At 42.8% G+C, this 19,596-nt stretch overlaps 1 protein-coding gene across 1 annotated transcript in view; it reads left to right on the top strand.

Annotated features, from left to right (window-relative positions):
* The window catches only part of Ryr2 (ryanodine receptor 2 (cardiac)), a 294,371-nt gene that overhangs the window by 171,569 nt on the left and 103,206 nt on the right, over nucleotides 1–19,596 (top strand). The window contains exons 49-57 of the mRNA XM_013009227.1: nucleotides 3,443–3,612; nucleotides 4,722–4,942; nucleotides 6,673–6,763; nucleotides 9,361–9,501; nucleotides 11,238–11,401; nucleotides 13,605–13,683; nucleotides 15,418–15,507; nucleotides 16,547–16,684; nucleotides 18,109–18,186. Coding sequence (XP_012864681.1) covers nucleotides 3,443–3,612; nucleotides 4,722–4,942; nucleotides 6,673–6,763; nucleotides 9,361–9,501; nucleotides 11,238–11,401; nucleotides 13,605–13,683; nucleotides 15,418–15,507; nucleotides 16,547–16,684; nucleotides 18,109–18,186 — 1,172 coding nt within the window. The remainder of the gene's footprint in view (nucleotides 1–3,442; nucleotides 3,613–4,721; nucleotides 4,943–6,672; nucleotides 6,764–9,360; nucleotides 9,502–11,237; nucleotides 11,402–13,604; nucleotides 13,684–15,417; nucleotides 15,508–16,546; nucleotides 16,685–18,108; nucleotides 18,187–19,596) is intronic.

Genomic DNA, 19,596 nt, shown 5'->3' with positions numbered 1-19,596 from the left:
TAGGCTTTTGCTTCTTTTCAGTCTCTGTGTTGCTTAGTTTTCAGTGCTTCATTGGGTATTTATGTATAAACCAAATATTACCTAGGGTTCTCATTTTAGAACAGAACTGTATTATATAGAAAGCACATGCTCTCTATACTTTTTATACTTCATTTGCACAGAAAATGTGAGCTGTGAATAGCTCAAGACTGAACAATCACCATGCACCCACAGGTAGCCCTCCTGCTTGTAGCCACATATTGTGGAGGAAGTGAGCCTCCTGTGTGCTCACCTTATCACCAAACCTACAAGGGGACAAAAACTGGCATCGTAATTCAACCATAAATGAAGTTAATGTATGATCATTATAGGGAGCACTGGAACTTGAGAACTGTTCCATGACTTGGTCCGACCTACCTGGGTCATGCTCGCCTGACTCCTTTGCACTTTCCTTCTAACTCACGTTCACTCCCGAATGGAAAAGAGCTTTTGTTCCTCTACTTGAGCACCCCAAAACGGACACTGTGAGGACAAACTTAAGAACAGTACCAGGAAGCTGGGTATGGATGACTCACACCTGTAATCCTAGCTACTTAGGAGGCTGAGATCTGAAGATTGTGATTCAAAACAAGCTTGGGAAGAAAAGTCAGTTAACCAGTGAAAAAGCCAGAAGTGGAGTTGTGGATCCAATGGTAGCATGCCAGCCTTGAGCAGAAAGCTAGGGAAGAGTGCCCTGGCCCCAAGTTCAAGTCTTAGGACTAGGACTTATGTGTGTGTGTGTATATATATATATATATATATATATATACACACACACATATATATGTATATATATACATACACACATATATACAAATATACATATATATACTATATATGCTATATATAACAGTATTATATTATATAGTACATATGTATATACATATATTATATATGATATATGTACATATATGTGAATTTTCAGCTCACTTTCTTTCCTTTCTTCTGCTTAGTTGTGCTCTGATGATGTACGGTGCTCCATACACATATAGCATGTGATTTGCACCCAGACTTGAAGGGTTGTCTCATTTTCAAGCCACCCTAATCACAGTACAAGTTAATTTTTAAAATGAGCAATCATGGGTCCGTGGCTGCAACATTTCTTTTATTGCTTTCTTATGTGGTACATATAGGCAGACACCTGTGTTTTGGTTTACTGTGGCTCACTAGACATTATGTGGCACATACAGGGAGAAACCTATGTTTCAGTTTACTGTGGCTTACTAGACATTCACCTGTAACATTCAAGCAGCAACGGATGCCCTTGATTTCTACATTCAGCCAATTGGCCCTGGAAGCATTGCTAGGTGACCGTGCTGTTCGTTCTTGCACACTCTACATTGAGTATAGGAAGACCGCCTCTAAGATTCTTCTCCTCTTGGTCGTGTGGAAAGTCTTCCCCAACTATTTTATTATATTTCTGCAAGAATTAGGGTCCTGGAATACTAATGAAAGGGGAGGGTTAGCAGATGTGAGCAGTAAGCTCATTGCAGCCCGGCAGCAGCTTGGCTCACTGCTCAGGGCTGTCAGTTGGGGCGAATGAAGAGTCTGCATGCTCCCAGTAGCCATGGGGTCAGTTCACTGGCCTCACTCAGTGCAGTGCAGAGGCTCTTTGAGTCTGGAAGGAGGCGATCCTCAGTGCCATGGTCTCCAGTGTACATAGGAGGGGGTCCAAATCAAATAGCCACCATTCCAAACCAGCGGGGATTCAGCCCCAGGAAGACATCTGTGAGCACTGGAAGTAATGCTCCCATCTGGGTCATTGATTGAGTGGCTCATCTTTACCTCTAGGTACAGGTGCATGTTCAAATAATAGGACCTTATAAATTTAAGTACCCTGTAATGTGATTTCTTTTAAGGGGAAACCCAGTGGAATTTTGTATTGATTTTATTTGAAAATTAGGGCATGCAGTTGTAAACAAAAGGTTACATCAGCTACAGTTGGATTTTTTTTTGACGTTTGACAAGGGTGTTTAGTGCATTTAATGGGTTCAGTTGGATTTTAATCCCAGTTTTAGTTGCTTTAAATCCAGCTTTGCCAATTGCTTAGTATACAGCCATGGGACAGTTGCTTAGCTTCTTTCAAGGTCAGTTCTCATCCTCAGCTCATGAACACCACCTACTTGCATTGTAGAAATGGCATGTGAGCATGTGTGTAACACAGTGTGAGCACATGTGTAACACAGTGTGAGCATGTGTGTAACACAGTGTAATCATGGGTTACATAGTGGGATCAGTGTATAAATGTGATCACATGTGTGAGAGCATGATCATGTATGTGAGTGTGCAGTGATGTGTTCAGCAGCACAGATCATGTGTGTGGCAGTGCACAGCCATATGTAACATTCATAGGGTAGCACCTTTAGTGAATACAAAGGAAAAAAAAGCTATTACTTTCTTCCCTTGAGATGATTGTGGCCAAGTGTTAGCTTTCCCTCAGTCCTCCTTTCCTCAGATTGCCTCTGTACTTAAATACTTAAAAAATCCCCTATCATCATTTAGAGAAAGAATCTTACTATGTTTTCTTAGCACTGGTTTGGCATAATTACTGTATGGTTGAAATAGGAAACAAATAAGGCCTTTGGTATTTTTTTTTATGTGTGCTGCTACTGGGGCTTGAACTCAGGGCTTCTGGATATCATGGGTATCTTTTGACTTTGCTCTACCACTTATGCCACACCCCCACATCCAGATTTTTGCTATATTTTTTGGAAATCAGAGCCTCACAGATTTTCCTGGCTAGGCTGGCTTTGAACTGAGATCCTCAGATCTCAGCCTCCTGAGTAGCTGAGATTACCGGCATGAGCCACTGGCATCTGACAGTCCTCAGTATTTTAAACTGACACATCATCTCATCATTTTCCAGTGACCCCCAAACTGGGAACCCATGGGGAGTTTATGAAGGATTCACTGATCTGTGTAGTCATTAAGAATTGAGTGGTGATGCAGAAAATGTTCTAACTCAGAGATGTTTAAAATGCTGTTACAATTACTTGCACATACTGAGTATGAATGCCATACTAGTCTTACCCGTGTTGATTTATAAGCTTGTAACTATTCTAAGTGATGGCAGTGTCAAGATGTCAACATTGCCATTAGAGAGGGGGCGTGAAGGAGCGTTATTAATGTTTACTCCATGTGTTCTGAGGTGTATGCGAAGCTTCTATGTTTCCTTCTCAGAAGGATGCCTAAATGCTATGTCATGATCAAGCATGCAGTCAGGGAAGAGATGGCCAAAGGACATTTCGATGACCTTGGATTTAAATGGCACTGCCATATTCCCTCAGCAAATGTGCCCTCTTGCTTGAGGGCACTAGCAGAAGAAGGCATGTCTTTGAGGCAGCTGGGAGGAAGCCGTGTGTTATCAAGCCACAGATGGCCCGGCCAGGCCATTGACACCAACATGTCACCTTCTCTCTTTTAGATGGGAATGTGGTGGAACCTGACATGTCCGCGGGGTTTTGCCCAGATCACAAGGCAGCCATGGTTTTGTTCCTTGACAGGGTCTATGGGATTGAGGTGCAAGACTTCCTCCTCCACCTCCTTGAGGTTGGCTTTCTGCCAGATCTCCGGGCCGCCGCCTCTCTAGACACGGTATGGTTTGGACAGAGAGTGGCCTCTGCCTCCCACTTTGTCATCCCGCACCTGCGGGCCTTCACTCACAAATATTTACTGCATCCTCAGCTTAAGTTGAAGCCAGGGGTGGGTAAACGGGAAACAGACCAGGATCCTCCGAAGAGTGAAAGAAATGAACACCTCACGGGTGTGCTAGGAGTTTCCATGAGGTGGTCCTGATCTGGGGCTCACCGTGGCTCCTGTTAGTCTTTTTGGTGCTGAGTATTCAGTCAAAAAAGTCATGCTTCTCCATGGGATCAATCAGAGTTTTAGGACAATTTAATTGATACTGTTGGCTCAGACAACTAATAATTATGGTATTGGTGTCATCCTTGGCCTGCTAAAGTACAGCTTGTCCAGGATCTGTCCTGTGTACTGGGTGTCCTACGTTCTGGATGTGCCCTTACCATGTAAACATAGCCAAGGTTCCAAACGCTCTTGCAGCGATAGTACTTATTTGTTTCATCAGTTAAATGCCCCTTTTGAGCCCAGGGGAAATCCAATCTTGAGTTGACCATAGCCCTCTCATGATATCCATGACTTAGGAGTTAGGAAAATGAGCTGGATATTGTATTGTGTTACTTTCACAGGAAATGGCAAGCCCACACTAATATAACTGACTTGAAGCTTGCTTGACACCGATGAACAGGAGCTAAAATAGGAGTGAAATGAAGACATCCAGTTCGGAAGGCATTTGTGAACCCGTGATGGGAGTGAGAGTCAGGTCTTCCTCTCTCCTCCAGTAACAGTGCAAATGCTCCCATCCTGGACACTGTGTGTATCTTCCTGTTACGTGGATCCTACAGGGATAATTGTTTATGATAGGATCTGGACCATTTGCACTGTTTGACCAAGACAGCTATCAATTCATGTGTTTGATGCTACTTGCAAGCAATTGATAGTTGATTGATTTTAGTGGCAAAGGCCATTCAAACTACACTTGAAAGACATATTTGAGAAGGGCATCTCTTGTTCCATGGTGTTATCATTTGCTAGAGAGGGAAACGACCCGTCCATGTGTTGAGCCCTTGGCAAGCTGTCTCCCGCCAAACACAAATGAGTCTGTGCTGATTTTGATTCCTTTGCAGGCCGCTCTGAGTGCTACAGACATGGCCTTGGCCCTCAATAGGTACCTTTGCACAGCTGTCCTACCTTTGTTAACCAGATGTGCTCCTCTGTTCGCGGGCACGGAGCACCATGCCTCCCTCATCGACTCGCTTCTTCACACTGTGTATAGACTGTCCAAGGGCTGCTCCCTCACCAAAGCCCAGCGGGACTCCATAGAAGTGTGCCTGCTCTCCATTTGTGGGTGAGTAGGGCGGCTGGCTCTTGAGCAGCCTTCTTTAAGAAAGAAGATGTGACATTTTAGGAGTGTTGAGATCATTTTGGTAACCAACCTCCCCTCCCCCCACACAATGTTTTTTCATTATGAGTAGTTCCACATGTTGAGATTCTCGCAGCTACTTGGAGCATGCTAACTCCTGTTGTTGTCAGAGGACATCTGACTATCCCTTCAAGGTTCCCCATTGGTATCTGATTGGTAAACATCGGTGCTGACCAGGTCTAGAATATTGTCTTGGGTGTTGGGGGAGGTAGGGACTGGTCAAGATTCCTTGGCCATAATGGGGATAGGATGAATCCTCTCTCCTTTTTTGCCTGTGTGGGATAGCTTCCACTCCTATTCCAGAAGAAGAGAGGAAAATAGGTTCTTTCTAACCCTAGAAAGGCTACAGCGTCCTACCTATGAGAGCCCCCACTGTGTGGTCCTGCTGAGGGTGGACCCTCCAGCTGGGCAGGCCTCTTCCTATGGGAAGGCCTGGCCCGACCTCCCTACCTCTGCTCAAATCCTAGTGGTGGGAGTGACCGTTTCCCAGGTCCCTCACCAGGGGGTGACCCTTTCTGATTGGAGGGAACCCCAGGAAGTGAACCCCACAGCCCACGGTCCACAGTGAAGGAAGGTTTCACTCATGATGGAGTGGATGGGAGAAACAGCCAGGTGGAGCTGCGGGAGAAGGTTCAGGAGAGTCTTTCTAAAGCCTCCATGACCTGAGATTGTGTGAAGCCCCGTCAGAGTTCTCAGTATCCAGTATCCAGTGAGGTAGAACTCCTGGTGTTTGCTGGCATGGCGGCGTTCATGCAGACTTAGCTTTCTTTCCCTCATGTGGAAGCAAAGCCAGTTTCCTGCCTTACTTCACACCCAGGTGGTGCCCTCAGTCTACCCCCGCAGCCCCCTGCCCTGCTGTGTGCTTCACACCGTGTTCTCTGGGCTTCTGCTCATGAATGAGAGTCAGAGAATGTGCTGGCACACACCTAGGTGGTACCTGTTGGTCGCTCGGTGTGGTTTCTCAAGGAAGCCAAGAGACTTGGCCAAAATGGGGACGTCTGTGGTAGACTGCTCCCCTAACACATGTGAGGTGCTGGGCTCCACCCATAGCAGTGGAATGAACAACGAAACAAAGAAACAAAAGAGACAGACAAGGTGATGCTGAGGCTGCTGCTGCTGAAACATGGCCACCGTTTCCCATGTTCCACATGCAGGTTTTGTAGATGAGCATATATGAACGGTACTAAGGGGCTTCACGGTACGGCTGCCAAACATGAATATTGAAGTAAAAGTGTCAGATCATAAATACTTAAGCCAATCCCATCCTCCCTTTCCTATCTTCATCAGATATTACAGGCCGTCCATACTATACCTGCTCTTGCTTACCTACAACTAACTAACAGGGGAGTAGCTTTGAGTGTATCAGCAATACCAGAATGTGTCAGGGAAGGTTTGTGCTTAGAAGTTAACTCCAGTTAGGATATCACTAGGGGATGGGAAATTGGGGTTTTATTATAATCTTCTGGGTTCATTCTGTGTTCACTGAAATGACTTTATGTCATTGTCTTAACTATTGCTGAATCTTTGACTAGAAACGCCTAATGGGTATGGTGTGAAGAGAGGCAAAAGGGCAGGCTGGTGGCTTATATAGTCTAACACTTATCTGCTTATTTTAGACATATTTCATCCTTAAAATTGTTTTTTCCCCCTAATAGCCAGTTGAGACCTTCTATGATGCAACACTTGCTCAGAAGACTTGTGTTTGACGTCCCGTTATTAAATGAACATGCAAAGATGCCTCTGAAGGTATGGAGATGAACAGTTTGTAGCTTTCTGAACACTCTTTCCTCTTTGTTTCTTGTTCTTACACGGATAGCTCTTAGACTTAGTGTGAATGCTGTTGGCTACTGGGAAGTTTCTTCCAATTATTGAAGTGACCGTGTAAGTTTGTAGAAATGGGACTATCAACCTGAAACAAACAAAGTCATCGATTGCTGTGAAAATAAAAGGACCACAAAGAAGTGGTTAAACCAAGACATTCTTAGACTGAAAAATCCAGTCACAGGCCTGGCCTAAAATATGATTAGTAGTCTTTACGAAACAATGTTGTAGACGTTGTTAGCCACTTGGCAGTTCTCAAGTAGCATGTCGTAGTGCTCAAAGATAACTTTTCGGTATATACAGTTGTAGCTTCCTAGATAGAAATATGACATTTTTTTCCCCATCTACCTTTACTATCCAGTTTGTTCATTACCAAGTCTCATTCTTTCCAACTGACTTCCAAATGTTTCCTGTTCGAACTAGACTCAGGATGATATAGTCTGTGCATCCAGGTTATGGTAAACATGTGCTTTTTCAGATGACCACCTGAAGTAGCCTCTAGTAAGTGTCTCCTTCCACTCTCCACTCAGTGATAGCCCTGTAGAAGAAAAGGGCGGGGATATAGGCATACTCTTCTTTAAAAATTCTTAAAGTATTTTTTGAGAATTGGCAAGATAACATTTCTTTAAGGATACTGATTTTGGTTTAATAAATATAGATGAGTGAAAGCATTAAATACAGTAAATTGCAGCCTTACAAAAATCTCATTTTTCTAGTTCCTTTATTATGAATGGGGGGAGGTTTTGTCATGAACAAACGAGTTAAAATTACTTGAAAAAAAATTGGAGTAACATGTTTTAAAACCCCTTTTCATGCATTCTTATTGTTATCATGAAGGTGACATACAGAGATGTGACAGTAACATAAGTCATATAAAGAACACATTTCTTTTTGGACAATGTCACCCCTTCCTTTGCGCTCCCCTTGTTTTTCCTTCCCATCCGCATTCACAATTTGTACAGTTCATTTTCACCATAGTGTCCAGTGAGTACCACTGCTGCACTTGTTCATCCTTTGTCCCACAATTCCTGTACCCCTTCACCCTCCCAAAGACACATAAATGAACAAACAAGACAAAGGGAAAAGAAAACAAAAAAAGCAACAGCAGCAACAACAAAACCCTCTTGTTTCCATTTCCTGGAGTTCATTTTGACAAATATTTTATGTGATCAGATGCATATAGGTATTGTGCCTCTCCTGAGTTTCCTCCTTTGAACTCACTGTGTGAATGCCTAGAGACCTGTATAATTTATCATGTTTCAGTGTATTTTTGCCATCCATTTGTGTTTATTTGCAGATTTATAAGCACATTCTAGCTACCACAAATGAAGGAACCCATGCAAACCCTTTTATATCATAGGTATATCTGTGTTATTCTAAGCAAATTAAATCTCAATATTATATCACTTGTTATTCCTAAACTGTGTATATGATATATACCTATGTATTTATGCATGTATATTTATACATATATAATTGTATATATTTATATATAACACATATACAAATATATATGATACATAAAATATATATACATATAAATATATTAAAATACACATGTGTGTTTATATGTTTAACAGTATATATCCTGTAAATATATGTATATACAGTATGTATATACATAGTATGTATATACACAGTACATATAGAATACTTTTTTTTCTTATTTTTGTGGCATTACCAGGTCTTGAACTCAGGGCCTCCGATTCTTGCTCAGCTCTCTTGCTCAGGGCTGGCACTCTACCACTTGGACCCCCACTGCCAGCCCACATATGCAGTGTTTTGTAACTAAAAGGGAAATGAAACAAGAAGAACTATTTCCATAGTTTATGTAATGATGACAATCTTTGTAAATGTATTTTCCTCCTTGGGTATAGAAAAAATTCAAATATAATTGAACCTTATAGAATAGATTTGCCAAAAAGCTATCAAATATTTGAAGATTTTTATTTTTGTTTTTCATATAGTCAGAAAGTTAGGAAGGTAATAAATGGCATCTCTTGCCACCCCAGTAATGTATATTAATTTAAACAGTAAATTCAATTCAATTAACTTTGGGAGTTTACTCCTCAAAGTTAAGGGTAGTTAAGGATAGACAGAAAGAGAAAGAAAGAAAGAAAGAGAAAGAAGAAAGAAAGAAAGAGGGAAAAGGGAGAAAGGGAGAAAAAGAGAGAGAGAGCAAAAGTAATCACAGATCTACAGTTCCTTTGCTTTCCTCTTGAGTCGCCCTGCCATCATTTCTTTCATGCTTGAATTTCTGGAGAGAAAGCTGGTATACTTGAGAGTAGAGAACCTCTGTTCAAGGCAGAGTCATTAGTGAAGCTGAAGTTTGGCACGTGTATGGTGAGCAGCGTTATATTTTAAGGGGACAGAAAGTATGTAAGCAGTCCTATTTTCCAGAAGTACTCCTGGACAATTCTCACTGACCTGATTAGGTCGCCTTAGCATGACTGATGAGGAAGGATGGGAGATGGCAGAGGTGCCTTAGCTCACTGTAATTTTGCGGTTGCTCTCTGGCACAGCTGTTGACAAACCACTATGAGAGATGCTGGAAATACTACTGCCTGCCCGGTGGCTGGGGCAATTTCGGTACTACCTCAGAAGAAGAACTGCATTTATCACGAAAGCTGTTCTGGGGTATTTTTGATGCCTTGTCTCAAAAGGTAATGGAATGTTTTGTGGATTTATGTATTTTGATAAAAATGATAAAAAGCGGCAGGCTCTTGATAAGAACGTGGAATAATCTCTGTAGCAATCAAGATTTCAGGTAGCTTCCATTTTCCTTTTTCTCAGCTTCCTGAATACACTGTGGCGGGCTTGTGATCATCATGTTGTTTCTGAATTTGAGGTAGCAAAACATTTCAGGGAGTTACATCTATGGCTGTTGAGTGGTGAGTGCATCTGGATGCATTTGGGACTCAAACCGTCCCCAGTAACCTGTCAAATCTTACAAAGTCCGAAGAATTTGTATCAAATAGAAGGCGATAGCTGGCTGCCGGTGGCTCACGCCTGTAATCCTAGCTACTCAGGAGGCTGAGATCTGAGGATCACAATTCAAAGCCAGTCTGGGCAGGAAAGTCTGTGAGACTTATCTCCAATGAACCACCAGAAAACCAGAAGTGGCGCTGTGGCTCAAGTGCTAGAGTGCTTGCCTTGAGCTGAAGAGCACAGGAACAGGGCCCAGACCCAGAGTTCAAGCCCCACAACTGATCAAAAAAAACAAAAGGCTGTCCAGTCTTAGGGAATTGGAATGTTGCCATGGCCTGCTGACACCTGCTTTTGTGCCAGAGAGATTCAAGTACCTCTGTTCAGGGTGGCATGGTGTAGTGTTGGCTTACAGCGGCCAGGTCTCTGGTGAATACTTCGTGTATTTTCAGATGACTGAGAAGGGAGTGAGACCAACACATTTGGTAAGCACACGCTCGAGTTGAGCAAAATCAATTTGGGTTTTGGCAGGTACTGTTAGGACCTGTGGAGCGATGCACTCACAGGTTGCTTGGGGAGAAAACTCTGTGCTTACATAGAGTAGTTACAGCATGGTATTTTTTCTTACTTTGGTAAGCTTGAGAATCATTTAAAAATAACGTGGAGGCATTTTTCAGTACATTTATGACATTAACTTAAAAATAGAACATTTTAAGTGAGATGGTTTAAATATTCATACTGCTTTTTTAAAGACCTTCAAGGTCAACTAAATGTGTCATTGATATACAAATACCTCTTCCCAGGAAATTTCATACTGGCTATAGATCTGTAGCTAGCATACAAGGATACTAGAATAGCATTTCAGTGTAGGAATTTCACTTTCATAAGGTTATAATGCAACACAGTTAAATGTTTCTCACTCTCTGGGGTGTTATACTCTGTATTTTTCCTGTGTAGTCATTACAATAATCTATAGTTATGTGCGAGATAATCAGCATTGACTGAAATGCCCACATTGTAAAGGTATTTTTTGAGGGGAAAAATGGAGGTGGTGCTGGGATTTGAACTCAAGGTCTTACGTTTGCTAAGCAAATGCTCTGTCACTTGAGCCCCAACTCCAGTCCATTTTAGTTTAGTCATGAAAGCCTGGAACTTTTCCCTGGGCTAGCCTCACACCCCATTCCTCCTGCTTCTGCCTCCCAAGCAGCTAGTATTACAGGTTGTTTTATACAAACTTAGAATATCTTTGAGGTTAAATATAGGAGGATAGACTTTTGAGAAGTGAGGATTTTATCACCCTTAAGCTGCCCTCCAGTAAGCCCCATCTTTGCTGTGGGTTCAGTTTGCAGGAGAGAGGATAGTCCCCGGTCCATTCACCTTTTCTCCTGCAGCGTTGTACTGGCCGTGATGATGCCAGCCTTTGTTACAAGGTCATGTCATGACTTTGGTTTGACTTGTCTCTTCTTCTTCCCAGAAATATGAACAAGAACTTTTCAAACTGGCGCTGCCTTGCCTGAGTGCCGTTGCAGGGGCTTTGCCTCCCGACTACATGGAGTCAAACTATGTGAATCTGATGGAAAAACAGTCGTCCATGGATTCTGAAGGGAACTTTAACCCCCAACCTGTTGATACCTCAAAGTATGGACTCTTTCTATTGCAGCAGATTTTTATTGTAAATGATGTGTGAAGTCTGAAATTGAATAAGGTACTGATGTGAACTTTCTCTGATACCTGCCCCCTTTGAATTGGTATCCTTTTAATTAGGAATCCCTTTAATTTATCCAATGAGAGTAACTCTAAGATCAGGAGCAGATGAGGGTTGCTTTTGAGGATAGTTTTCACTTGATGATGATACTCTATAACTATGTGGCAATAGCTTATCATATTGAGAACCAAGGAGGCAGCTGTTAGCCGTGCTTTGAGTTGGAAGTTTGCCTGTGGTGTGTTTGTCAGTATCCATAGGTGACCACTGTGTAGTACTCTTTAACATAGGCAATCCCAGTGTGAACCGCGAGGCTGATTCTGGGTGACAGGGACTGGCTTCGTCCATCTCAGCCAGGCCCAGTGTGTGTGGCGGACGCTTTGCCTCAGAAAGCTCATCATGAGACCGGAGAGACAAGACATGGATTTTTTTTGGGGGGGGGGAGGAAGCATGCAGAATGTACTCTGACAACTGGAGACCAGACATCAGTTAACTTTATGAGACGTCTCATGTCTGCTTAGTTGGGTGCCTTCTCCTAAAGATAAGATGCATTGGCACTCCATGTATCTGAAGTGTCATGGCATTTCATGCTGTTACTGATTTCCCATGCTACATGATCATGCCAATTCCTTTGTGACTTGGTAACTCCAGTTAGCAAGTGGTGGTTATTATCCACTGCTACTGGATTTACTTAGGTTCAACTTTGAGTCTCTAGGGTAGCCCCAAGCTGGTTTACCCTACTTTAACCTTCCAATCACATCAGGATCCAACCCACATGCCCAGCCATTAATCTGATAATGCCTTAAAATGACACCTTTGATATTTGACAGCAGTCTTAGGAGAAAAAAGTCAAAATTTCCCCCTCCCACACCCCCAGTATTTGGCTTATGTGATTAACCCTGTGTGTCTTCCAAAGTGAGTGACCAAAACATCACAGGTTTAAACTCCTACCAGGGTAAGTGTGTGGTTTGCTCACATGCAGTGTAAACCCATGGCTTTCTATTTCTGTTTTATTGCCATCTTTAAGGAGTGGTACAAAGGATTTGCCATTTGACAATGCATCTTGATCGTTGTCAACCCTTTCAACATTCTCACCCATAGGATTTTCAGATGACAGAGGAACAGTGACATGGGGTTGGTGTTGACTATTTAAATCCAACTAATGATCAAGAATTGGGCATGTGTATGGATTTAACTAGGCATGGCTTGCCTCTTTGGGAAGTAGTTAACAGGTATAGATTTATACGGTGATAGTAATCATTCCTGTAAGAGTGTATTGCTTCTTAAATATCTGTGTGTCAGTGACCAACTGATAATTCTGCCAAAGAAAACCATCACAGGGCACCAGGCTTCATTTAGAATTTGAATCTCAACAGTTAATTGCTTTAGTGAGTTACCTTTACTAATGAATGGAATTCAGTGTCTATCTAATTTTCTATTCATGAGTAGGTTTGATATTCTCAAGTCTTACATTTGCTACCAGATGTGTCATGCCTCAAATGTGCTGGGTATCTACACAGGGGAGTAAATAGTAATTTAAACAGGAAAGGAGTAACATTGTGGAAACTACGAGGCATGACTTAGGAAATGGCTGTTGCCTGCAGTCAATATTAGTAACATTTATCCTCTTATCTCTAGACCATTGATATTTGGTACCATTAACACAGCACTGGAAACTAATTAGAAAGTCCAGCAGGTCCAGTGTCCATGATCTTTTGTCTGTTTATTGTTGCAACAGAAACCATGAGTCACAAATGGAGATTATCTTCCTAGAAAGTATGGGAGAGAAACGTGTCTTTAAGCTCATTGAGTCTAATTATGTCTTGATTTAAGGTTTTTTCAAAAATATATAATCTATTGTCTTCATCTTTGAATACATTTACACTATGCATATTTTATCATATTCCATTTGTTACATTAAGACCTAAGAGGAGAGTTATCAATGTCAGAGCAGATGAAACTTTATCTGCTTGACTTTCAATTTTTTCTTTTCTAAAACCAGAAGTAATACTTTGTCAAAGCTATTTTTAGCAGTTAGGCATTCAGTGGCTCTAAGCATTCATTACTTGTGAGTAAATTATGACTTTGATTTCCTGTAAATTCTGTGAAGATCAAGCTCTTCCTTTCTTTTTCTCATAGTATTACAATTCCTGAGAAGTTGGAATACTTCATTAACAAATATGCAGAGCATTCTCATGACAAATGGTCCATGGACAAGGTAAAAGTATGAACTACCTCCTGTTCAGGCTGTCCTTACTAGTAATCCGTCACTGCTTACATGTGTCTGTTCTCATGACAAATGGTCCACAAACAAGGTAAAAGTGCGAGATACTGCCTGTTCAGGGCTGTCCTTACTAGCAATCAGTCACTGCTTACACGTGTCTGCTTGTGACAGATTTCTGAGTTCAAGGGAGAGCTTTAAGCTAGGAGAGCAGATTCCATTACAACATGCTAATAGAATATTTAGCTAGCTCAGCCATAGCAAAAAGAAGTGTATGTGAATAAGAACATTTGTCTTGATATTAAGCATGACTTTAAGATTTCAAAAGCAATTAAAGATAGCACGGATGCGTTTTTTTTTTGGGTCCGGTTGTGGGGCCTGAACTCTGGGCCTGGGCACTGTCCCTCAGCTCTTCAGCTCAAGGCTAGTGCTCTACCACTTGAGCTACAGCGCCACTTCCGGCTTTTTTCTTTTTTCTTATGTGGTGCTGAAGAATCGAACCCAGGGCCTTGAGCATGCAAGGCAAGCGCTCTACCACTGAGCCACCTTCCCAGCCCTAAACACATTGCTTATGGAGTTAAAGGTAAAAATCATGGGACTTCAGTCAGGATGAAGCTGTGACCCCAAGTTCTCAGTGTAGCTCTTCTATCAACATCTCCTAACTAGGGGGCTCCTCTCTCTGTCTCTCTCTTCCTCTTCCTCTGTTCTCTTTCCTTTTCCCTTCTCTCCTCCTCCTTTCCTCCCCTATGAGTCCCACACCTCCAGCCTGGCATTTTGCTCACTAATTTTGGTTGGAATCTCAAGGACTTTCTTGCTGGGCTGGCTTGGCACTGCAATCCTTTGATCTTGGCCTTCAGAGTAGCTGGGACTATGGGCAGGAGCCACAGGCCTCTGGGCATAAGGGGCTCTTTTGTATATTGACACCACTAAATTTTGAATGGCCGGAGTTGGTGGTGACTAGGTGTAGTGCAGCAAGGTAGCTCCGAGCTGTTCCAGTCCCCTTATCCAGATCCCTTGGCACAGAATGCTCCAGGGAAATGGCAATGTGTCCAGACAGGTGCAGTGATAGGGGAACCAGGTGTGTCGGCATGGCAGATGTAGCACTGTTCGGGAAGCTCCTGAGTTGCACACTCCAATATTCTTGTTTTTAATTAGTGTTGAGTAGACCTAGGTGGGGTCCCCAGGCACATCAAAACAAGCCACACCGGGGCTGGACGCCTGTCCTTTGTGGGATTTTTGCACTGGGGACGCAGAGTGTCCAATCTGGATGAGGAGACTCACTCCAGATTACTACTGAACATAACATTGATGAAGATGGAGCTGTGTGTGCTGGTGTGTAAACTCAAGCCCGGCGCTGGTGGCTCACACCTGTAATCCTAGCCACCTAGGAGGTGGAGATTTCAGGACCATAGTTCGAAGCCAGCCATGGCAGGAAAGTCTATGAGACTCTTATCTTCAATTAATCACCAAAAAGTTGGAAGTGGAGCTGTGGCTCAAGTGGTAGAACAAAATTACTCAGAGACAGCACCCAGGCACTGAGTTCAGGCTCCAGGACTGGCACAAAATAAAAAAAAGTAAACTCTAATCCTTCTCTTGGTTCACTTTAGGTTTATTTTATCAAACATATTTAAGACATATGCTAGCTAAACTAGCTAAACTAAACATATGCTAGCTAAACTCTCTAAAATGGATACTTGTGAAACAGGTTCTGATTTTTGTATTTCTTTTTAGTTGGCAAATGGATGGATTTATGGAGAAATATATTCAGACTCTTCAAAGGTTCAGCCATTAATGAAGCCTTATAAACTATTATCTGAAAAGGTAAGGACCTTTTCTAAGTCATGAAGTTTTCATTGTTTGGAAATTATTTTTCATTGTATATTTACTTATTAAAATATCTTTTTAATTTTATATGTATATTTTAACTTTCCGATTTCTTCTATTTTCTTTTCCCCTTTTCTTCTTCTCTTTGCTCCTCCCTCCTTCCCTCTTCCCTCTCCTCTTTCCCCTCCCCCCTCCTTTTGTGGTTCTGGGGATTGAACTCAGGGCCTCATGCTTGCTAGGCAAGTACTCTACCACTCGAGTCATATCCCCATTCCCTTTTGCCTTAGTTACTTTTCAGATAAGGTCTTGCTACTTCCCTCAGGTTGGCCTTAGGCTGTGATCTTCTATGTCTATCTTACAGGCAACTGGGATTATTGATGTGAGCCACCATGCTAAGTTTGTTCTTTGATATAGTGTCCCTCTCACCTGTGTTCAGGGCTGGTCTCTAACTAACTACAGTCCTCACAAATCACTGGGATCATAGAAATGAGCCACTCTGCCCACTCTGTGTTTTACTTAGACAATATTTTCATCCCAGCTGAGAGTCTCTGGAGAGGGGTACATGCCTTGTGTCTGTGGTTTTGGTTCTGTGAGGGAATATGAATACTTCTGCATGGAGGGAAAGGATTCTAGCATGGAGCTTCGTACGAAGAATGAGCTGTGTGTGCAGGGCGCCCTGCCTTCCCCCAGAGCAGCACCGTGGGATCTTGTCCCCCGGGGGGGCCTCTCCCTTCTGGTTTCTATAAAGGTCCCAGGATGGGGGGCCCCAGAGGGTTTTGATGTCCCACTGTGGGCACGGGCCGGAACCCCCTCTGGGCAGCCGCATCACACCGCGTCTCTGCACACACTCTTTTCTCTTTGCCATTTTTACTTCAGTTTTTCATTTTTAAGTAGCTGACACTAATGCCAGTTTTGTTTTGTTTTTTAATGAAGGCAGTTTATTTCAGAAGAACACAAGAGCTATTTGGAATTTTCACAGCAGCTATCATATCCCTGATCATTGTTTTGTTTTTGTCCTCCCCCCCCTCCCAACTAGGAAAAAGAAATTTATCGCTGGCCAATCAAAGAGTCTCTGAAAACCATGCTGGCGTGGGGCTGGCGGGTGGAGAGGACCCGGGAGGGGGACAGCATGGCGCTGTACAACCGGACTCGCCGCATCTCCCAGACGAGCCAGGTGAGACCCACACAGGGAAGGGGCTGCTCCCGCCACTTTAAACGGTATTTGGAGTGCTCATGGTGAGACTTCCTGTAGTCCCAGCCACTCCGGTGCCTGAGGCAGGAGGCTCATGTGGGCCTCCCCCAGAATTTGAAACTAGCCAAGACATAGTGACAGACTTTCTTGCAATTAACCATCGCCATCACGTTGACAATAATTTATGAAATGGTTGAGTGTTTCCAAAGGGAAACGGAAACGTCTCAAGCCTAACAAAACTTACAAGGGAGAGGAGAAGACTAGAATACCTCCGCTGTATTTGATGGTGAGGTGAGTGTGTGTTGAGGCATTGAGTCTTGCTTTTCCTGGCTGGTATAGACAGGGCTCCCTGTCCTGGAGCTTGATGGATAAACTGCTCTCATCACTGTAGTGAGTTGCCTGTAGAACTTTCTGCTGGCTTCCTGCCACCAGTGAGGCTGCTTCCAAAGGAACGGGGTGATGAGACAGTGGGCCCCACGTCTGTAGACCAGGCCATCTGCACACCTTGAATACCTGTCCGGCACCAAGGGAGATGGATGACCAGCAGGTAGCACAAGGATTTAGGGACGGGAGCCATGTTCAAGCCAGCAGCCAGCATTGTGACTCTCAAGCCTGGTGGCTTCAAGTTCAGGGTGGGAGAGGCAAAGTCGAGACTTGACCTGGGACTCAATCTTAGGGGCTGGAAGCTGGGGAGGTGGTAATTTAATGGGAAATTTGAAGCCAGGCTGGGCAGAGAAGTCCTAGGGACTTCTATCTCCAAATTTGCCAGCAAAAATGCAGACTGGAGGTGTGGTAGCATGCCAGCTGTGAGGGAAAAAGCTTTTCTAGAATGTGGGGCTCTGAGTTCAGTCCCCAGGACCAGTGCAAAAAATAAAAGGGAAAGAAGGAAAGGAAGGAAGGACGGAAGGAAGGAAGGGAAAAACCTACAGAATATCATGTGTTCTCCTTTCCTAATTCAAAGCTGATCTGTTTTGTCCTAGGGTCTAACCCACAAGGACACTGGTAAATTCTGACCTTTTTGACTCCTTATTGCTTGGTTGAAGCAGAGTAATTCATTACAGCTAAGTAGGATTTATAAGAAACTCAAGAATATAATGACCTTTATATAAGGGAACATTTCAGAATTTGGAATTCACCATACAATCTGGTGAACTCTGACCGTTAGGCTGTGGTATTTTCCAACCCCTAAGACACTCAAATGAGTTATTTAAGCATAAATAATTGTTAGACACCCAAATAGAATGTGATTTTCTGGATGTGTCTGTAGGATCATTTAATGTAGATAACTCACTGCTTTTCTCTGTGAATACGTGTGTGGAAGTTTGTCTACGGTGTATTTCTAGAGTGATGCTTCTCCATAGGGGTTTAAATGAGGCACTGTTTGTTTGTTTACATGAATGATGTAGGTTTCTGTGGACACTGCCCATGGTTACAGCCCCCGGGCCATTGACATGAGCAACGTCACACTCTCCAGAGATCTGCATGTAAGTATTGCTCAGATTTCGAAGTGATCACCAAGTTTGAGTTCTAGAAGGTATCCCATCATCTCTGCCACCTGAAGTCTTTGACTACAGCCATCCTCGAACGGACCTCTGTCTAGTTGAGAGCTATGTTGGGTCACTTTTAGTATCTTAAAAATTGCGACAGTTAGTCTCACTTGGCTACAGATCCACCTCTGGGATTTCAGTTATTCCCACCCACACTGCATTCTATGAGATTAAACGGGCAGTTCTGGGAGTGATCAGTTTTGAGGTTTGAAGTCACATCCCACTATGAGTGGCAGACAGAGCTTCCTGCCATCCTGTTCTGCTCTGCTCTGTTCTTCTTGGCCCTGGCTGGAATCATTCCTTTGTCTACTGTTTCCATGCTGTATGCGCTAGCCTCCTTTTAACCACTTGGCAGTAGTAGATCCTTTTCCATGGCTTATAGTGCTTGTGTTAAGTGAACCTCAGTTTACCTTCATAATGACCCCAAAGTGCAGGAGAAGATAGATGCAAAGGAGCTGACAGTGCATAAAACACGGAAGGGCAGATGCAGTCTGGTATGATGCAAAAACACTATATATATGTCATATAGAGGATTTAGTACTACCTGAGTTTTTAGCTCTCAACTGAGCATCCTGAAACACATCTCCCCAGATAACAGGTAACTGGCTGTGTAAGCTTTTCAAGGATGCTTTCTTCCTGTAACACATTTTCCTTCAAAAACTGATATCCACTGTGATGATCTGCGTGTGAGAAGAGAATAATAATGAGTAGTAACATGCCACCTAAGGTGACCGTGAACTATTCACCGAAGAACATGTAATTAGATTGTTCACCTGGAGAAATGGGTGGCATTTCCCTGTGTCATCCACAGCTTTATCTGTCACTAAGGAACTTACTGCGAAACAGCTGATTTGAACGAACGATAAAGCTTGTTTCTGTAGAATGTAAGGGAATGCGTCAGTCTGGTACAATTACGTTGTTAGCTCAGGAGGTGTAAGGGGAGCAATGTAACTTTTATTTCTGGTTAAATTTTGTGGATCTCCCCTTAGCTTTTTCTCCTGTAGGAATGTATTAAAAGTATGTAGTGAACTTAAATACAAACTGAAAAGAATGATAGAAGTGATTACCAAAACCCACAAGCTTCAGATTGCATCATGTGGCGAGTCCAAAGCTTATTACCTGGGTTGGGCAGAGAATGATCTAGAAGTGAAATCTTTTGACCCTACCGGTGTTCTTTGCATTAATTGTTTAATAAGGTCTAGGCCATCAGTTAAAGCTTTTGCAATCAACATAAGAAGCTTATAAATTGTAATATATTTTATGCTGAAGCCCACCACTGTTTTGAAGCTTCATTATTGTGTTCAGTAAAGATGTTCATTCCAAAGGAGAATTGTGTTTGATGTTCTT

The sequence above is a fragment of the Dipodomys ordii genome, unplaced genomic scaffold (genome assembly GCF_000151885.1).
Source record: "Dipodomys ordii isolate 6190 unplaced genomic scaffold, Dord_2.0 Scaffold9, whole genome shotgun sequence".
In the NCBI taxonomy this organism is placed as follows: domain Eukaryota; kingdom Metazoa; phylum Chordata; class Mammalia; order Rodentia; family Heteromyidae; genus Dipodomys; species Dipodomys ordii.
The sequence above is the reverse complement of the archived record's forward strand: the minus strand, read 5'-3'. Positions and strand labels throughout refer to the sequence as shown.